Genomic DNA, 15,681 nt, shown 5'->3' with positions numbered 1-15,681 from the left:
AACATTAACGGTTGGGCCGCAGATCTGAAAACGATATGTGGACAATACTGTAATGAAAAAGGTTAATGTTGCTACCTTAACAGATCATATCAACACATAAGATGTATGCATCAATTTCACAAGCGTGACTGAAACCAATAATATCATTGCTTTCCTTGATACTTTAATTATTAGAAATGCTTTAAAGGTGTATAGAAAACCAACCCATACTTTTCAGTATCTTAATTTTTCTTCTAATCACCCCCTTCACCAAAACCTTGGAGTAGTCCGAACTCTAAAACACAGATGTGACACCATTGTCACTAGTGACGAATATAAGTTACTGTAAAATAAGTGACTTGAGTAAGCACTTGCCACTTGTGGTTATCCATCATGGGTACTAGAACAAAATCCGCATAAATTTACTTCATCCTCCCAAACAGGGGATAGTCAAAAGGTCAAGAAATCAACGAGAGGCAGAAAAATACTCCCTTATGCACAGGGTATCTCGGAGAAACTCTGCGGAATTTACAGGAAACACAGCTTATCCATTGCGTTCAAACCCCATCAAACTTTGCGGGACCTTCTTGTTTCCCTAAAGGACAAAAAAGCCCAGGAACAGCAATGTGGTAAAATCTACCAGATACTGTGTAAGAATTTTGACCAAACTTACATCGGTGAGACAGGTAGACAACTTAAAACAAAAATTGACGAACATCAGAAATCCGTCAGAGATAAGACAATTTCATAAGCCTTATCCCAGCAGGCACATCAATTAAATTACGATATCCATTTGAATTCCATTACTATCATTGATTCAGCACAGTTTAACTAGCAAAGGAACATCCGAGAAGCAATTAACTTTAGACGTCACAGTCCACAAATAAGCAGAGATGGGGTTCTTGAAATGCTCCATATTTACAATCAGTTGATCACACCGCCATCTAGTGGTCAACCATAAATATTCATCTCATTTTATTGTTCTATTGACGATCGTCGTCCATGGCAGATTCAAAGCTCAATATGCTGAAAAACATTGACTGCTTGTGTTATAGAGACTTCATACTACATTTATCCAGCCAAGTTGATTAATATCTTTGGACAAAAGGTAAACTGATTTATTATATCTGCAATGTAACTCTCCGACAGAATGTAAAATATTGAATGAAAAAAGGGAAAAAATGTGAATCGTAACCCTCGACCTGCCAGGTTTTTCAGGTTCAGTGCAATCGGTAACGCATATAGTCAGGATCAGCAACACATTTTTCTCTGTGATACAGTAAATGTCCACTACATTTCTGCCATTTTCATAACTTTGTGTTTGTTTCTACTATTATTCTCTAAAGGGTTTCCAAATGGCTTCGTGCCAGGAAACTCGATTTCAAAAAGGTCCCTGAGCTCCCTTGAAGAGCCCTCTGCTTTTGGTGTAAATCTATTGTACACATTTCATAGCCGAATCCTCCGCAGATTAATCACCTCTTTCTGTCCCCTTTCCACACACAGCATGGCTTTGCACATCAATTCTCCTAAACTTAGGTTGTGAGTTTTGCAGTAATAACCACACACCATCGGTTGCAGAGCGCCTTCGAGCTCAACGTAAGACTTGCATGTGCTATTTGCTTTTTCTCTTGTTTTATTGTATTGGTAAGCAAATTACCACAGCATCACATAGAAGATTAAAATTGCCTTGTGACAGCAGAGGGACATGTTAACATTTTTGTTCGATTCGGGCCTGAAAACCACTATAGGAGTCTAAAAAGTGTCTAAAATCTTTATGGTGATAAAAATACAATTGTTTTTCTTTAAACAAATTTCAGGATTTTTACAGAAATATCAACGATGATTTGAAATAGGAAATTCAGCAACATAGAGTGATTTATTTTACAGGCCATCAGAGAAGTATCAATGTTAAGCATCATTTGTCAATGCCAGATGTCAATTGCCAAAGGTGAAGGGTCATAACATGTCAACCTAGAATGAGGTAAATGATTTTTCTTAATATATGTATTCGTATTTGTGTACCAAAACCAGCTCTCCAGTCATATAACTAGCATAGTCCATCAGGAAAAATGTATGTATTCGAGGGATATTCCAAAAATCCCGATTGGGTGGCTGAAATCAGATGTAAAGCTGTCGAGAGCGATGTGGCCCAGTCCCAGTCGTTTTATCACGACTTTGCTGATCAAATACAACTTCTAAGGCCAAACTTTTTTGTTTTGTGACCAAGCATAATTTTTTCTCTAACACCTAAAAAAAATCTTATTCACAACCAGGTTTGCGACCTGTCTTGATAATTGCGGATACAATGTACTGATAAATCGATTATACACATTTCCTTACCTTGTGCCAATTGCGATAGTGTGTATTCTCTTGCTGCAAACTCATTGTCGTAACTAGATGTTAGAATAGAGCTTGCTGGATAGCATTGCGCTTCATAATCGTGACTCGCCCTTCCTGTTGAATCAGGTGAGAATGCTACAATAAATGTTCGATAAAGGAGTTTCCAATGTAATTGGCGGACGATACAATGTGAATAATTGACATTCATCATCAACGTAGCTCAAATAACACATATCACAAGTTAAGCTAAGGAACTGTTTTAACTATAAGTCATAACTTTTATTGTTCTGAATTTAAGTGATGCTATTACACCTGAATCTTAGTACGAAAAAAGTTGAGATCAACAGTATGGGGAATACTTGCGATTCCGAAACTGCAGCCAATTGTAGAGTATACACCAATGTTCGCAATTTGATTGTAAATTATTCATTAAATAATAAAATCTCTTTTTTAAAAACCTGCATCAACAACCTCAAAGGGACAAAATCGCCAATTTTTCGTAAAATTTGTTTGATACAAGTTACTACTTATATTGTTTGACATGTTGAAAGAAACTGAACGAATGGGTAATCATGCATATACTCGACGCCGGTTTTAGACTACATTCATGAAACCATCGCAAAAATGAATTAATAGTCATGACCATGAATTCATTTTCGCACTGGTTTCGTTTAATTGTTTAAAACTGGGTCGAATTTATGCATGGTCAACAATTTATTTAGTATCTTTCAACATGTCAAACAATATAAGGAGTAACTTGTATCAAACAAATTTCACGAAAAATGAAGGACTTTGTCCCCCTAACCACAGATGTCCTAAATCTTACAGGCGTTAATGCAAATTTCAATGATAAACTAACACTTCGACTGGACGTCCAATTACTTCTTATCTGAGCATCCTTGTATTTTAAGTACCTCATCGTTCCAAGTGTAATGTTTTGCAGCAAGTAAGACTATCGTACACATATCATTTACATATATACCACTCTGACTTTCATAAATAAAGAAGGTCTTCTAGGTACAGAATAATGCTGGTTTGTTTATAATTGATCCAATCTGGTATTTCTCTTCCCCATTAATAAGCTGAAATTATGGCCAAAATATATATTGTGACAGAGCTGTTCACGGACATTGAATAGCGCCCCCATGGCTGTGCTTGAACATCGCCTTTAAAAACTTTGATACCTTTTGTGATTAATCTGTAATTGTTTAGCAACATGAAAAGTACGCGCCTTCATGTGATTGAGCAGAGCATGTTGTGTTCTAGTCAAAGACGTTGTGTTTGACCCTGCTATCTGGCAGTCATTTTGTCTCTCTAAACTGCAATCCTTGGTGCCTAGTACCATCACATGTAGGTCAGCTGGACGCCTCAACACTGACTCATTGACGGCTGGGGCAGATTGGAGGCCTTTCGTGTGACCAAGATCCGTAAGTCTGTAAGTCAGAGTTGGCGGGACCAGACGCTACCACTGTGCCATCATTGCTGACAGATTCTTGCGACCGTGACAGGGATAAAAGCTGAAGCCCAAAAGGTTACATTGGAGGCAGCATCGGGATTGATCATCATGCCATATAACTCTGATAAAACTGTTAAGTTGGATTTTGAATGCAATAGATGGAAGGTTATTCTGAGAAAATTTCAGAAAATTGAGTGTCTCTCAATCGCGAACCACATGCACATAGCAGACATACACATAAGGCTTGCTGTGTTGATGTCACTCCCCTACCCCCGACAACACGATTTTGGCATTAAATTTCGAAATTTTGTAGTGAGACTGTGTCGGCTGACCCTCTGGGCACTGTACAGCTCACAGGGCTGTCTTGCATGCGGTAGTTGTTTTTGTTTAGCGTTTTATTGAATTTAATTTGTGTGTTAAGGCAGTTGGGTGACAGACAATATGTCCGCGTTCAAATTTGCGGTACTCTGTGCGGCTCATTGAGAAATTTACCCCACCTACAGAGTTCAATAGGAGGGACTGGCGTGGTATGCTGTTTCACTAACTTGAGAAAGTTTTGTTGTGAATAAACCTATTAAATTGCCCTCTTTCGATTGTAATCATGGCTGACAATTCAGTTGATAGTGGCATTGTAACATTCAAAAACGAAGCTGATGTCAGTGTTTAGGCTGGCAAGTCACGTAACTGGGATGGAAAGATGTCACTGGAAAGTAACACTATGCAGGTCGATCAAGCTACAGGTGGCGAGGCCATTTCAAATGCCGAGCTTTTAAGTGAAAACACTAAATTGAAATCTCTTTTGTAAAAGGAGAAGACAAAAACGCTAAGAATACAGGAAAAGTTAGAACATTTTAAGTCTTTGTTGGAAAAGAAACAAACTGCAAGACACCCTTCTGACTATAACAAAGGAGTTAGTAATACTACCATACAAAATGCTGTAGATAGTGAGATTTACACTCTACCAACCCCTAGTAAAGTCAACCTTGGTGGGTTCTCCAGCAGCACACCAATGGCGCCATCAAGTGTTGGTGCCATCTGAAGTAGTTATACTGGAGGGGATATGTCAAACAGTAAGGTGACATCTTTGGTCGGTAGTACGGATGTCAAGTCCAAGCTTGCTGATGGTGATCGGTCACTTCCAGAACCCAGAGACATCACTAAAACCCTAGCTAATTTGCAGAGATTCGATAAGTATACCCCCATGAGTAGCATGCCCTCTAGTCGTATCCCGGTGAATATGATAAATAAACCAAGTAAACCACTGGCAAATTTCTTTAAAGGGAGCAGCACATAAACATTAACACCAGTCAAACATGACAGTTTGACATACAAGTCCCTTTGTGATATGCTTGAACATAGGTTTGGCACTAAAGGTCAAGATGACATTCACCGTCTTAAGTTGCGCCAACGCACTCGTAACCCTGGTGAGTCTTTGAAAAGTTTAGCTCAAGATATTAGGGAGTGGTCACTTTGGGTTTCCCATATGCTGAAGGTCCTATGTATAATCGGCTGTGTATCAACTCTTTCTTCAATGCATTAAGTGACACTAACTTACATTGCAAAGTTAATGAAACTGGTTGTTGTAAGGAGGCTAATTTTGATGATGTTGTTAGGGCCAGTGTCTGTGAGGAAAGTTTTCAGCAGTTGGAAATGGCTGGTAATCCCTGCAGCGAGCAAAAAAAAAGAATATCCCAGAAACATTCTCATGAGTTGACGTTCTCTGCAGTTGATGGTTATTACCTAAACACTGTAAACTAACTCTAGATTCAATTTCAGCCTAAAAAAAAACCATGAAAGAAATGACTGACTCAGTTGTTCAGAAATTGACGGAGTTGCAGTCAACACTGAAAAGTGTGAACACAGGTCAGAATGCAAGAGATTATGATGCTGTTACTAGAAGGTCTGGTGGTATTATTTGCTGGCGATGTTGACGAAAGGGCTATGTCCGTAAAAAGTGCCCGATGGAAGACAGTAATTTGGGAAACGATCACCGTCTGGTCGAGAGGCCCAGTGAACAGCCAGAACTGACAGGCCCGCAGAACTGATTTCAAGCTGTACACAAACTACAAATGCAAATTCTGAAATCTAATCAGAGTCTAAGGGAAACACACCAGGTGATAACCTAGCTGAATGTCCTCCTAATGCCCTCCATGTAAACACTGTTGTTAGGGGTAGAAAATTTAGTTTCCTTGTTGACACTGGCGCCACAGATTCAGTTATTTCAGCTCAGTTCTATGATCAGATCAGTTCAAAAATAAACCCAAATTGGATGTTGTAAATTCTGTAGTGAGACAGGCAGATGGTACCCCTTTGAATGTTCATGGTATTGCAAATATGAGCGTACGTATTGGAGAGCATGATGCATTTGCCCCTGTCTTTGTGGCAACACTATCACATGCTGGAGTCTTGGGTATGAGTTTTCTGTCCTCATCAATTGCCTTATTGGCAATAAACATGGGAACTCATTATCGGGGAGGAGACATATGACTGTCATTTGCGGGTGTCGAAACCATTTATTTCTCGGTTAAGAGGGCAACTGAGATTCCACCAGGATGTGAAATGATTATTCCTACCCGTATGTCCCGAAAACCTGGCAGGGGTCAAGCTGGGTACACTGAAGGGGCTGACTCTGCAGTCAAGACCCGTATGGCTGTCATTTATTCAACTGTTTTGAAGTTTGGGATACCTCAGGTACAGTAAATGAACCAAAACAGCTTGCTGTTGTTGAGCCGGTTAAAAGACTGCATTGTTGGAGAAAGGAGTGGTTGCCTGTAAGACCCTAGTCAGCCCTAGGGAATCTTACCTACCAGTTAGAGTTGTCAATGTTAGTGAGGCCACAGTAAAAGTGCATTCTCGGGAAGTTATTGATTGCTACGAGTAGAAGGTGGAAAGGGTAGTGAGATAAAACCTGCTCCATCTGAACCAGGATTTTCTGATATCCTTCATGATAAGGGCGATTGTAAGATGATCAATAATAAAAGTCCACATGTTCCTGAGCACTTGACACAACTGTATAAACAAAGCTGCAAACACCTGAACCATGATCAACAGGTACAGGTGGCAAAAATGTTAACAGAGTATCGGGACGTGTGCAGGAGTAGTGACCATGATATTGGTCGTACAAACATAATTCAACACAAGATCGTTACGGGTAATGCACCACCTATTAGACATCAAATCAGGTCCAATAATCGTTATCATTCAAGGTAACTAAGAAATTTACCAGGTTTAAGGAACATATTGAAAATGACAAAGCCAATCTTGAACAACAGAATAGTGGTGGTACCAGGTGTCCGGAATGGGTAAGCGTACCCTGCCAGCACCTTACCTGACACCTATTTGGAAAAGAGATGAAATTGACAAGCAAGTCAAGGGTCTATTTGAGAGGGGTCTTATTGTGGAGTCAGTCAGTCCATAGGCTGCCCCTGTGTGCTTGTGGGTAAAAAGGATGGATCACAATGCCTATGCGTTGACTATCGCAAACTAAACTCTGTCTCAATAAAAGATGCGTACCCGATCCCCAGGATTAATGATTCTGGTGATGTCCTATATGGTGCTGTATGGTTTTCAACCCTAGACTTACACAGTGGGTATTAGCAAGTGGAGCATGAGGAAAGTTCAAAGGACAAAACTACTTTTGTTACAAGGAATGGTCTGTATCATTGGAATGTTCTCCCATTTGGTGTTTGTAATGGACCTAGTGTGTTTGAGAGACTGATGGAGAAGATATTCGCTGGCATGCAATGGGAAATCATACTTTTATATTTGGATGACATAATTGTATTTGGCAAGTCATTTGAGGAGGAACTGCAAAGATTGTGTTTAAGGTGTTTGATCGTTTGAGGGAGGCTAATATTAAATTGAAACCGAGTAAGTGTTTTATTTGCTATTTTTGGCTACAGGGTAAATAAAGATGGTGTATCTACTGATCCTGCAAAGGTCAATGTTATCAAATGCTGGCCAGTACCTGACAGTGTAAATGACATACGGAGGTTTGTAGGATCGACATCCTACTACAGGCTTTTATTAAAAACTATGCCGATATTGCGAAACCATTACACAACTTGACCAAGAAGAATTCAGTCTTTCTTTGGTCAGATGCTTGCCAGAAAGCATTTGTTTCCTTGAAGGAAAAATTAGTCACTGCGCCAGTGTTGGCATTTCCTTGTGAGCAGGGTGAATTCATCCTTGACAATGATGCTAGTGGGCAAGGCACAGGTTCTGTACTCAGTAAAGTACAGGATGGAACAGAAAGACCATTCAGTTATGCTGGACGAGTATTGACAAAAACCTGAAAAGGGCTATTGTGTGACATGAAGGAGATGTTAGCTTTCGTTTACTACACAAAAAATTTTAGGCATTATTTGTTGGGACGATACTTCACCTTGAGAACTGACCATACATCATTGACATTGCTGCTAAATTTTAAGTCACCCGAAGGGCAAATTGCACGTTGGCTACAAACGTTAGGTCAGTTTAACTACCATGTTGTCCATAGACCTTGTGTAAAGCACTTGAAGGTTGTTGATAACTTTGTTCCATGTTCTGCTGATACCATATCAGTCAACACGATTGCTGGTACTTTTCTCAATGCTGAGGCATAGGAATTCCGGCCACAAACCCAAAGAAGCATCATGTATGAACACATGTGAGGGGTCTGGGGGAATAACTGGAGAGCCAAACCAAACAAGGACCCACTCTCCAATAATAGCATGAAAGGTGACCAGCCTGAACGGTCTCAGATAAATGAAGCAACTGCAAAAAGTGTAGAACATCTTTCCTTGATCCTGTATGGACTAAGAAGGGGGTCAGAAAATCCTAACTTAGTGACCCTGATATCGAAGTTATACTGTCAGCCAAGAAAAATTCTGATGTTCGTCCTGATTGGAATGATATTTTACCTCCCGCCTCTAAAAGTTATTGGACAATGTTTGATCAATTAGCAGTCAACCAAGGATTACTTCATCGTATGTGGGAGTCACCGGATGGAGGTTTTAATCATTGGCAAATGATACTGCCTAGCGCCTATCACAGTGCAGTTATAAACAGTATCCATTCTACTAGGACAGGTGGTCACCTTGCAATAGATAAGACTATAACTAAAATACGGTTGAGACATCACTACTGGGGTTTGACAATGGATGTGAGAGCATGGTTGCGGATGTGTAACACTTGTGCTCGAAACAGAGCACCTGGTCAAAAGGTAAAAGGACCTATGCAGACCTATGTTGTAGGCAGGCTAATGGAGAGAATTGCCCTTGATCTTGTAGGGCCATTTCTAGAGTCACAGAATGGAAATCGGAAGATCCTCGTAATTGGCGACTATTTTACGGAGTGGATCGAGGCTTTTGCTATTCCAAATGAGAACGCTACTACAGTAACTACAGTACTGGTTAATGAGTTTTTCTGTAGATTTGGCTTGCCATATGAGGTGCATAGTGATAGAGGGGGAAATTTTATCTCTGCTGTGTTTGCTGAGGTTTGCAAATTGATGGAGACTGATCGAAGGTTTGCAACACCTAGGCACCGAGAGAGTGATGGCATGATCAAGAGGTACAATAAAAGTCTGCTGGCAACAATCAAGACCTTTATGGACCCGATGCTACACCAGAAAGATTGGGATGAGCATTTAGCAGTGGCTACAATGGCGTACAGTTCATAAGTGCATGCTTCAACTGCAACCTCTGACAGATGTTGAGGGATTACGACTTGAGCCAAGTAAACAGGACCAGGCTGCCGACGAGGTAAGTGTTCCTGATAAAGATGAAGGCAAAACTTCTGTGATGCCCGAGTTAACTATGTCTGAGGACCTGGATGTGGTGAATCCTCCTGAAATTAATCCAACCGAGGAGAAGTTATGCCCAAATGAGACCTTAAGAACCTCACCAGTACCATCGGAAGTGTCAGATGACACCATCTTGGACATTGGACCAATAGACATCTCACCAGATGTGGCTGTTAAGCCAGGATCTATAGGTGGCAGGAAGGAGTCTCCAAGAATAAAACGGCGCCCTTTACAGTGATATGGATGGATATCAGCCAGTCAGTTAACTGTTGATGATGATACAAGACATTGTGTTATTGACATTTGATGAATTTTATTCAAGATTCAGTGTTGTTGTTATTGTGCATTTCTATACAATTTACCTTCTCTTACAAGTTCTCTTTATGTAATGACATATGCTGAAGATTGCTTTGATCATAGAGATTACATCACGCTCTTCATCAGGAGAGTTGGAGGCCTTGGAAGGGGATGTGACAGAGCTGTTCATGGACATTGAATAGCGCCCCTATGGCTGTGCTTGAATGTCGCCTTTAGAAACTTTGATACCTTTTGTCTTGAATCTGTAATTGCTTAGCAACATGAAAAGGTACGCACCTTCATGTGCTGGAGCTGACCACGTTGTATTCTAGTCAAATAAAGACGTTGTGTTTGACCAAGCTATCTGGTGGTCGTTTTGTCTCCCTAAACTGCAATCCTTGGCGCCTAGTGCCAACGCAGGTAGGTCAGCTGGACGCCTCAAGACTGACTCATTGACGGCGAGGGCAGATTGGAGGCCTTTCGTGTGACCAAGATCCGTACGTCTGTAAGTCAGAGTCGGCGAGACCAAACGCTACCAGTGTGACGCTATTGCTGACAAATGCTTGAAATGCTTGCGACCGTTGACGGGGATAAAAGCTAAAGCCCAAACGGTTACAATATTGACAATACGTCTACTAAGTTTGTATGCAACTGCATGGCAAACTGAAGTGATACAAACTTCCTACGAAAAGGTTGACAAAGATGGCTATACCATAACTATCAAAGGCATTATTTGGTCGCTAACAACCTATACTAGTAAGGTTCCTCAATGCAATGGTGAATTACCTATACACGTTTGTCATCAGATCGTTTCAAGACTTGAATTGAACTACTTATTGACATAACAGCTTATTGTGGAGTTCAATTTTGCCAACAGTTTTTCTTTTTCAAAGCATAAAGATGACACGGAGACCCCCTCATACTATATATTTTCAAAAAGCGTTTGGTAGTTTACTCGAACGATGAAGTTGGTGTAAATTTCGGGTAAAAATACACAATTTTGGTATTAATGACACAAATTAATTTAAGTGAAAAACGACGCTATTTTCTAAAATATAATATTTCACTTGAACGCAAAGTATATATAGAAAAAAAGCAATTATTTTTTATTCGCATTAGCTATGCTCATTCTAAAGGGGCAAGGGTTGAATGACTGACACTCAAAACAGTGATTAAAATCATGATTATAAAAATTATAATTCCTGTTATTCAAAATGTAGGAACTTTGTTGCCAAATAAAATAGTCATTTTGTTATGTAGCATTCAAAGAATTTTTGAAAATGTGACCCAGCCAGAGTGGAGTTACATTCTTTGGAAATGTTGAATTTGGGAGGAAAAAGAAGCAAGGAAATCGGGTGATTTACATACATTTGCATAAATTAACATTTCTGTAACTCGTAACTTACTACTCTTTGACAAGCTAAAGGTGAACCCAACTAAGACTCTAATCTATGGCTAACAACTTAATTAAAATTGAATGATTAGTTGCGAAAAAAGTGATCATTTATTAAAATACATTGTGTTAGGTGCAGCGCCCCTTAAGTGACTTTACCCATACTATGTACATTGTCTTACCATGACCAATGCGACATAACTAGTACTGTGGTTCATTTAGAATTATTTGAGTATCAGAAATATAAGATGCATATTAATGTACCTTGCATTATTTGTGACGGGAAAAAAGGCTCTGCTGTGCTATACGAATCACTCCAAGGTTCATTATTCGATGGAACTCGTTGTTCTGGTGCATAGATCTGACTATGACAATCTTCCAAAAGATGAGTTCCTGTTTCCATGAAAGAGGATGAGAAACCTGTCAAAATGCATAATACAGAACATGTCCTTTGTTAGTTGTCTGGGGACTTAAAGGTTTGGTATTGACCGTGCGTGAGTGCGTGTGTACATCCGTGCGTCATTGCGTCCATTAGTGCAAATATCTCAGCGATGCCTGTATAGATTTCATTCAAATTTGATTCATTAATTATTACGTATGTCATGTATATGCATAGTGATTTGTTTAGTTATCCAATCCAATATAGCTGCTTGATGGCCATTTTGTCTAATACTGCATTGGATGTCGGTGCGTCCGTTTCACGCAACTTTCTCGGCAATCTGGGAGTGATGCCTTTCCCGCCTGGTACATATTTGTTTTCATCATGTCCAAAATGGTCGCGTGACGGCCATTTTGTTTCTTATATTTGACGACTGTGCGTCCGTTCACGTAAATTTTTCAGCGGTGATGGGAGCGATTTCATGGAGAGTTGGTGCTGATATTTATCCCTATGCAAGATATTGGCACCCCGATTTTTGTTATGACTCAATCAAACATGGCTCTGTGACAGCAGTATTATTATCTGTATTTGATTTCCATCCACAGAGTCTCAAAGGTTCATCCACTGGGGCTCAAGGATGGCCAACTGAAATATAGTAAAGGATAATGCTATGTACATGCATAGGGGCACATGAATGAAGATGTCTTAGATATACCTGAGCCATTTTTTTTCAAACTTAGTACAAGGATACTATGCTATGGCATTCATAAGCAGGTTTATTTGTTTCAGTGTGGCCTGCATAATTAATGGTAGTTTTTATAAGATGGATTAAAGCACTGTTTCCAATATGACTGCGCTAAATTTGATGTAAGTTTGTACATATATTTGTCACAAAAAGTTTTAAGGATGCAACCCAGGTTCATTGACACGTATTTTCAATCAACATTTTCACTTAGAAGAAGTGGTTACACACCAAACATGTGGTACTTTTTTATCTGCTTTGTCACCGAAGAGTTCAGAAAATTTGTTAGTTTTTCAAAAATAGTGCGCATACAGTTGTTTTACTCAAAAAAGTGTAAGTACAAATCTATAATCGGCCTTGGTGATCTGTTTACAGCAATCAACGGCTGAGTATACTTGGCAAAAATCCGTGTCCTGAATTTTCGAAATTGGCTTTTGTTTTCGCACAATGAGCCTTCAAAGTGTCAACTTGACGATTTTTGCATAAATTATCGGCCTTTGTTTACGTTTGTCACAATATTTTCACTTCTAAGCCCTTTGTCGGAAATCTGAGACACTGTCTTTTAGATAAATTCATTAACTGTCCACAGGTGAAAAATCAGGCTATTCTATCCAGGCACTGCAGATTTAAGCTTATATACATTTGAATAATGTACGCACTGCCGAAAAAGGAACTGAGAATATCGACGATTTGTGTAAACGACCTATGCGTCACACATTGTGGCCAAGAAGTCCGACTCGCGCACTATTTTCTGCGAATTTTGCTGCACGAAGGACTACTGTGAAATATTTAGCATCAGTTTTGGGAATTTAGAACATGTTTGGGATTGCAGATTGTGTGAAAATAGAAAGAAATTATACACTGAACTGGCAAATGCTTAGTGCCAGCAGTGGGTGGTATTTACCCAACAAACACAGAAGGGTAATTAGCGATTTAATCCATTTTTCGAACGTTTAACTAGTAGATTAACTGTATACTGTTGTCTCAACGGTTACAATCTGGTTACCAGAGTTCACGGTCAAGATGAAGATGTCGAAACTTGGGAATTGGAAATAGTCTATCGGATCGAGACCTGTGTGCTGTCGTCGCGCAATCGCGTCGGCATTCACTTATTCTTGACTCAAGTTGTCTACTTCCTGTCTCGCAATCGGCAATATATGCATGTTCTTCTTTCGAAAAGTGATTGTCAGGTTCATGATAGCGCCGACATCTGTGCGAACGGGACGTCAGTTTCTAGTTTCCTACCTCAAGATAAGACGAATACATGTTACTCTTGACAACATAAAATGTCTAGATCTGTTGAAAAAAGGTATTGTCTGAGTTTTTTGCACTGCGCTGCAAACTTGTCTCCCTTTGTTACGATGGGAGAGATTGACTTGTGTTATTTTTTCAAACTTTATTTATATGTGTTCTTGTACCGATTTATCAAACTAATACTCATGCCGTAGCGTAGAACAGTGCAGGCTGTCATCGACAACGTGTTCCAAGAGACAGAGTATCGACTAGTCTGCAGTGGAGTTACTCGACTTGCGCAATACCAGCGCACAAATAATTATTTTTGAGATTTTTCTTTTAATCTAACTTTTGATAACTGGCCATTTTTTGTCACTAATTTTTTTTATAAATCGTAAGTAGAAATTCTATGCACTGCTAATCTCACCACTATATAATATAACCAGCAAAAAAAGAAAAGAAAAGCGAAGTCAACTTAATGCTGACCTGACAGATCGTTGTCTTGTCAGTCACTGATGCTGATGGGTCGTCGTATGCAGTGAACACGTATATGTTTGCCTTGCGTGAGATCAACCCCATATAGCAAAAATTGCTAGTTTCGGTATTTGTAGAAGTTGAGCCCGGTTTGTTTTACGTTGGGTGTTGAGGTCCAGCTAACAGCTGTGGAGTATGTGGGTAATGGACAAGTTCAGACAACACAAGATCATTTGTGACTCTCGCAATCCACGTATACTTTGACGTGAATTAATTTTTGGGTTATATTTAAAGAAAGTAAAGACATGAAATAAAAAAAAATATTTGCATTTCGTTTCGATAATTAAGCAGATCGCTGAACTTGCTCTTGCGAATCTGCAGTATGTGGTATGAACTCAAGTACTCGCTTGGGAAACTCCTTGACATAAATGTCGCGTGTTGTTGGAATACGGTGTTGCTCAAGGTTTCTGTAATCGGCGGACACGAAAAGGCTGCACGATAGAAAGGTGAAACTTTTTATAAAAATATAAAAGAACACGATACTAAGACAAAGCATTTACAGCCAGAGAGATAAAATAATCGCAACTAAGAGAAGGTTCATCTCGCTCAGGCTAATTTTAGGATTCGGGCATACAATCAGCGTAGCCGACTATGTTCAGTATGTTCCAAAAGCAGCGTGTTGTTGAACTGAGCATGTCTGCATCCTCGGCCAAATCTGACTCTTCACTACGTTCTTGATTGTTGTTGCAGTATGAGCCAAAGTCAGACTGTTTTACATTGAAATCGACCATTGTGCATGTTGTCGTCTTTTTCAGGTTCGCTTTTGTGGCCCTCGTTTGCTTTTTCGACAGTACTGAGAGCGAGCGCAGGCTTTGGTCTGCTGGACGTGTTTGCCGTACGTATACCGATACCTGCTGAGTTGAAAACGCTGAGCAAAGCGTTGAAGAGAATGCATGCGCACTATACCGCCAAGCCTGTACGTAGTCTCTGCGTATTTATCAAAGGTATTGTGGTCGGTAATCCGCGACCGTTAAGACTAAATGGAAATAATGGCACATGGTGGAGCTGATACTATGCCATTTTAGTAATATTTCAGGTATTTTCCGGTACGATGTGACCCTACAGCGGTTCGAAATTTGAAATAAAAAAATTGCTAAAATTGACCTTTGAACCTGAGTCTCATCGTTAATATCACACATTGGAATATGTAAGTCTTTTGTAAATTAATTGCTAACTTGCATTTTTGAAGAAGTTATGTAACTAGGGTGATATGTCAAGAAACACTACAATAAATTAATGAAACATGTACAAATCTTCAGCACACAGTCTTAAAATAGTGTACAAATACACTTAGCAGTATTATGTTAATTAACTAATAATTTTTCAAATTTCAATTCATTTCCTAATTAATGCTCTATCTCAAGAAATTCTGCTTTACATAATGAATTTTTTGTCTTTACGGTGAATGCCAAGAAGCACTGTCTCAAATCGTATGACATGTAGTACACGTGATAATCTGTCAGTGTTCTAGTAGAATGAAACATGTTTTACAACATCCTGCATTTTAATTACTTCTTGAATATTTTTTTGAAATTAGGGTGGC

At 39.5% G+C, this 15,681-nt stretch overlaps 1 protein-coding gene across 1 annotated transcript in view; it reads right to left on the bottom strand.

The window, feature by feature from the left end:
- Nucleotides 1–15,681, bottom strand: part of LOC139150507 (uncharacterized) — a 119,569-nt gene that overhangs the window by 45,088 nt on the left and 58,800 nt on the right. The window contains exons 4-5 of the mRNA XM_070722929.1: nucleotides 11,515–11,670; nucleotides 2,320–2,433 (exon numbers count right to left, since the gene is read on the bottom strand). Of these exons, the coding sequence (XP_070579030.1) occupies nucleotides 2,320–2,433; nucleotides 11,515–11,653 (253 nt within the window). The 5' untranslated portion in view covers nucleotides 11,654–11,670. The remainder of the gene's footprint in view (nucleotides 1–2,319; nucleotides 2,434–11,514; nucleotides 11,671–15,681) is intronic.

The sequence above is a fragment of the Ptychodera flava genome, chromosome 2, assembly GCF_041260155.1.
Source record: "Ptychodera flava strain L36383 chromosome 2, AS_Pfla_20210202, whole genome shotgun sequence".
NCBI classification, from domain to species: Eukaryota; Metazoa; Hemichordata; class Enteropneusta; family Ptychoderidae; genus Ptychodera; species Ptychodera flava.
Note: the sequence above shows the minus strand (reverse complement) of the source record. Positions and strands in the feature narration are given on the sequence as shown.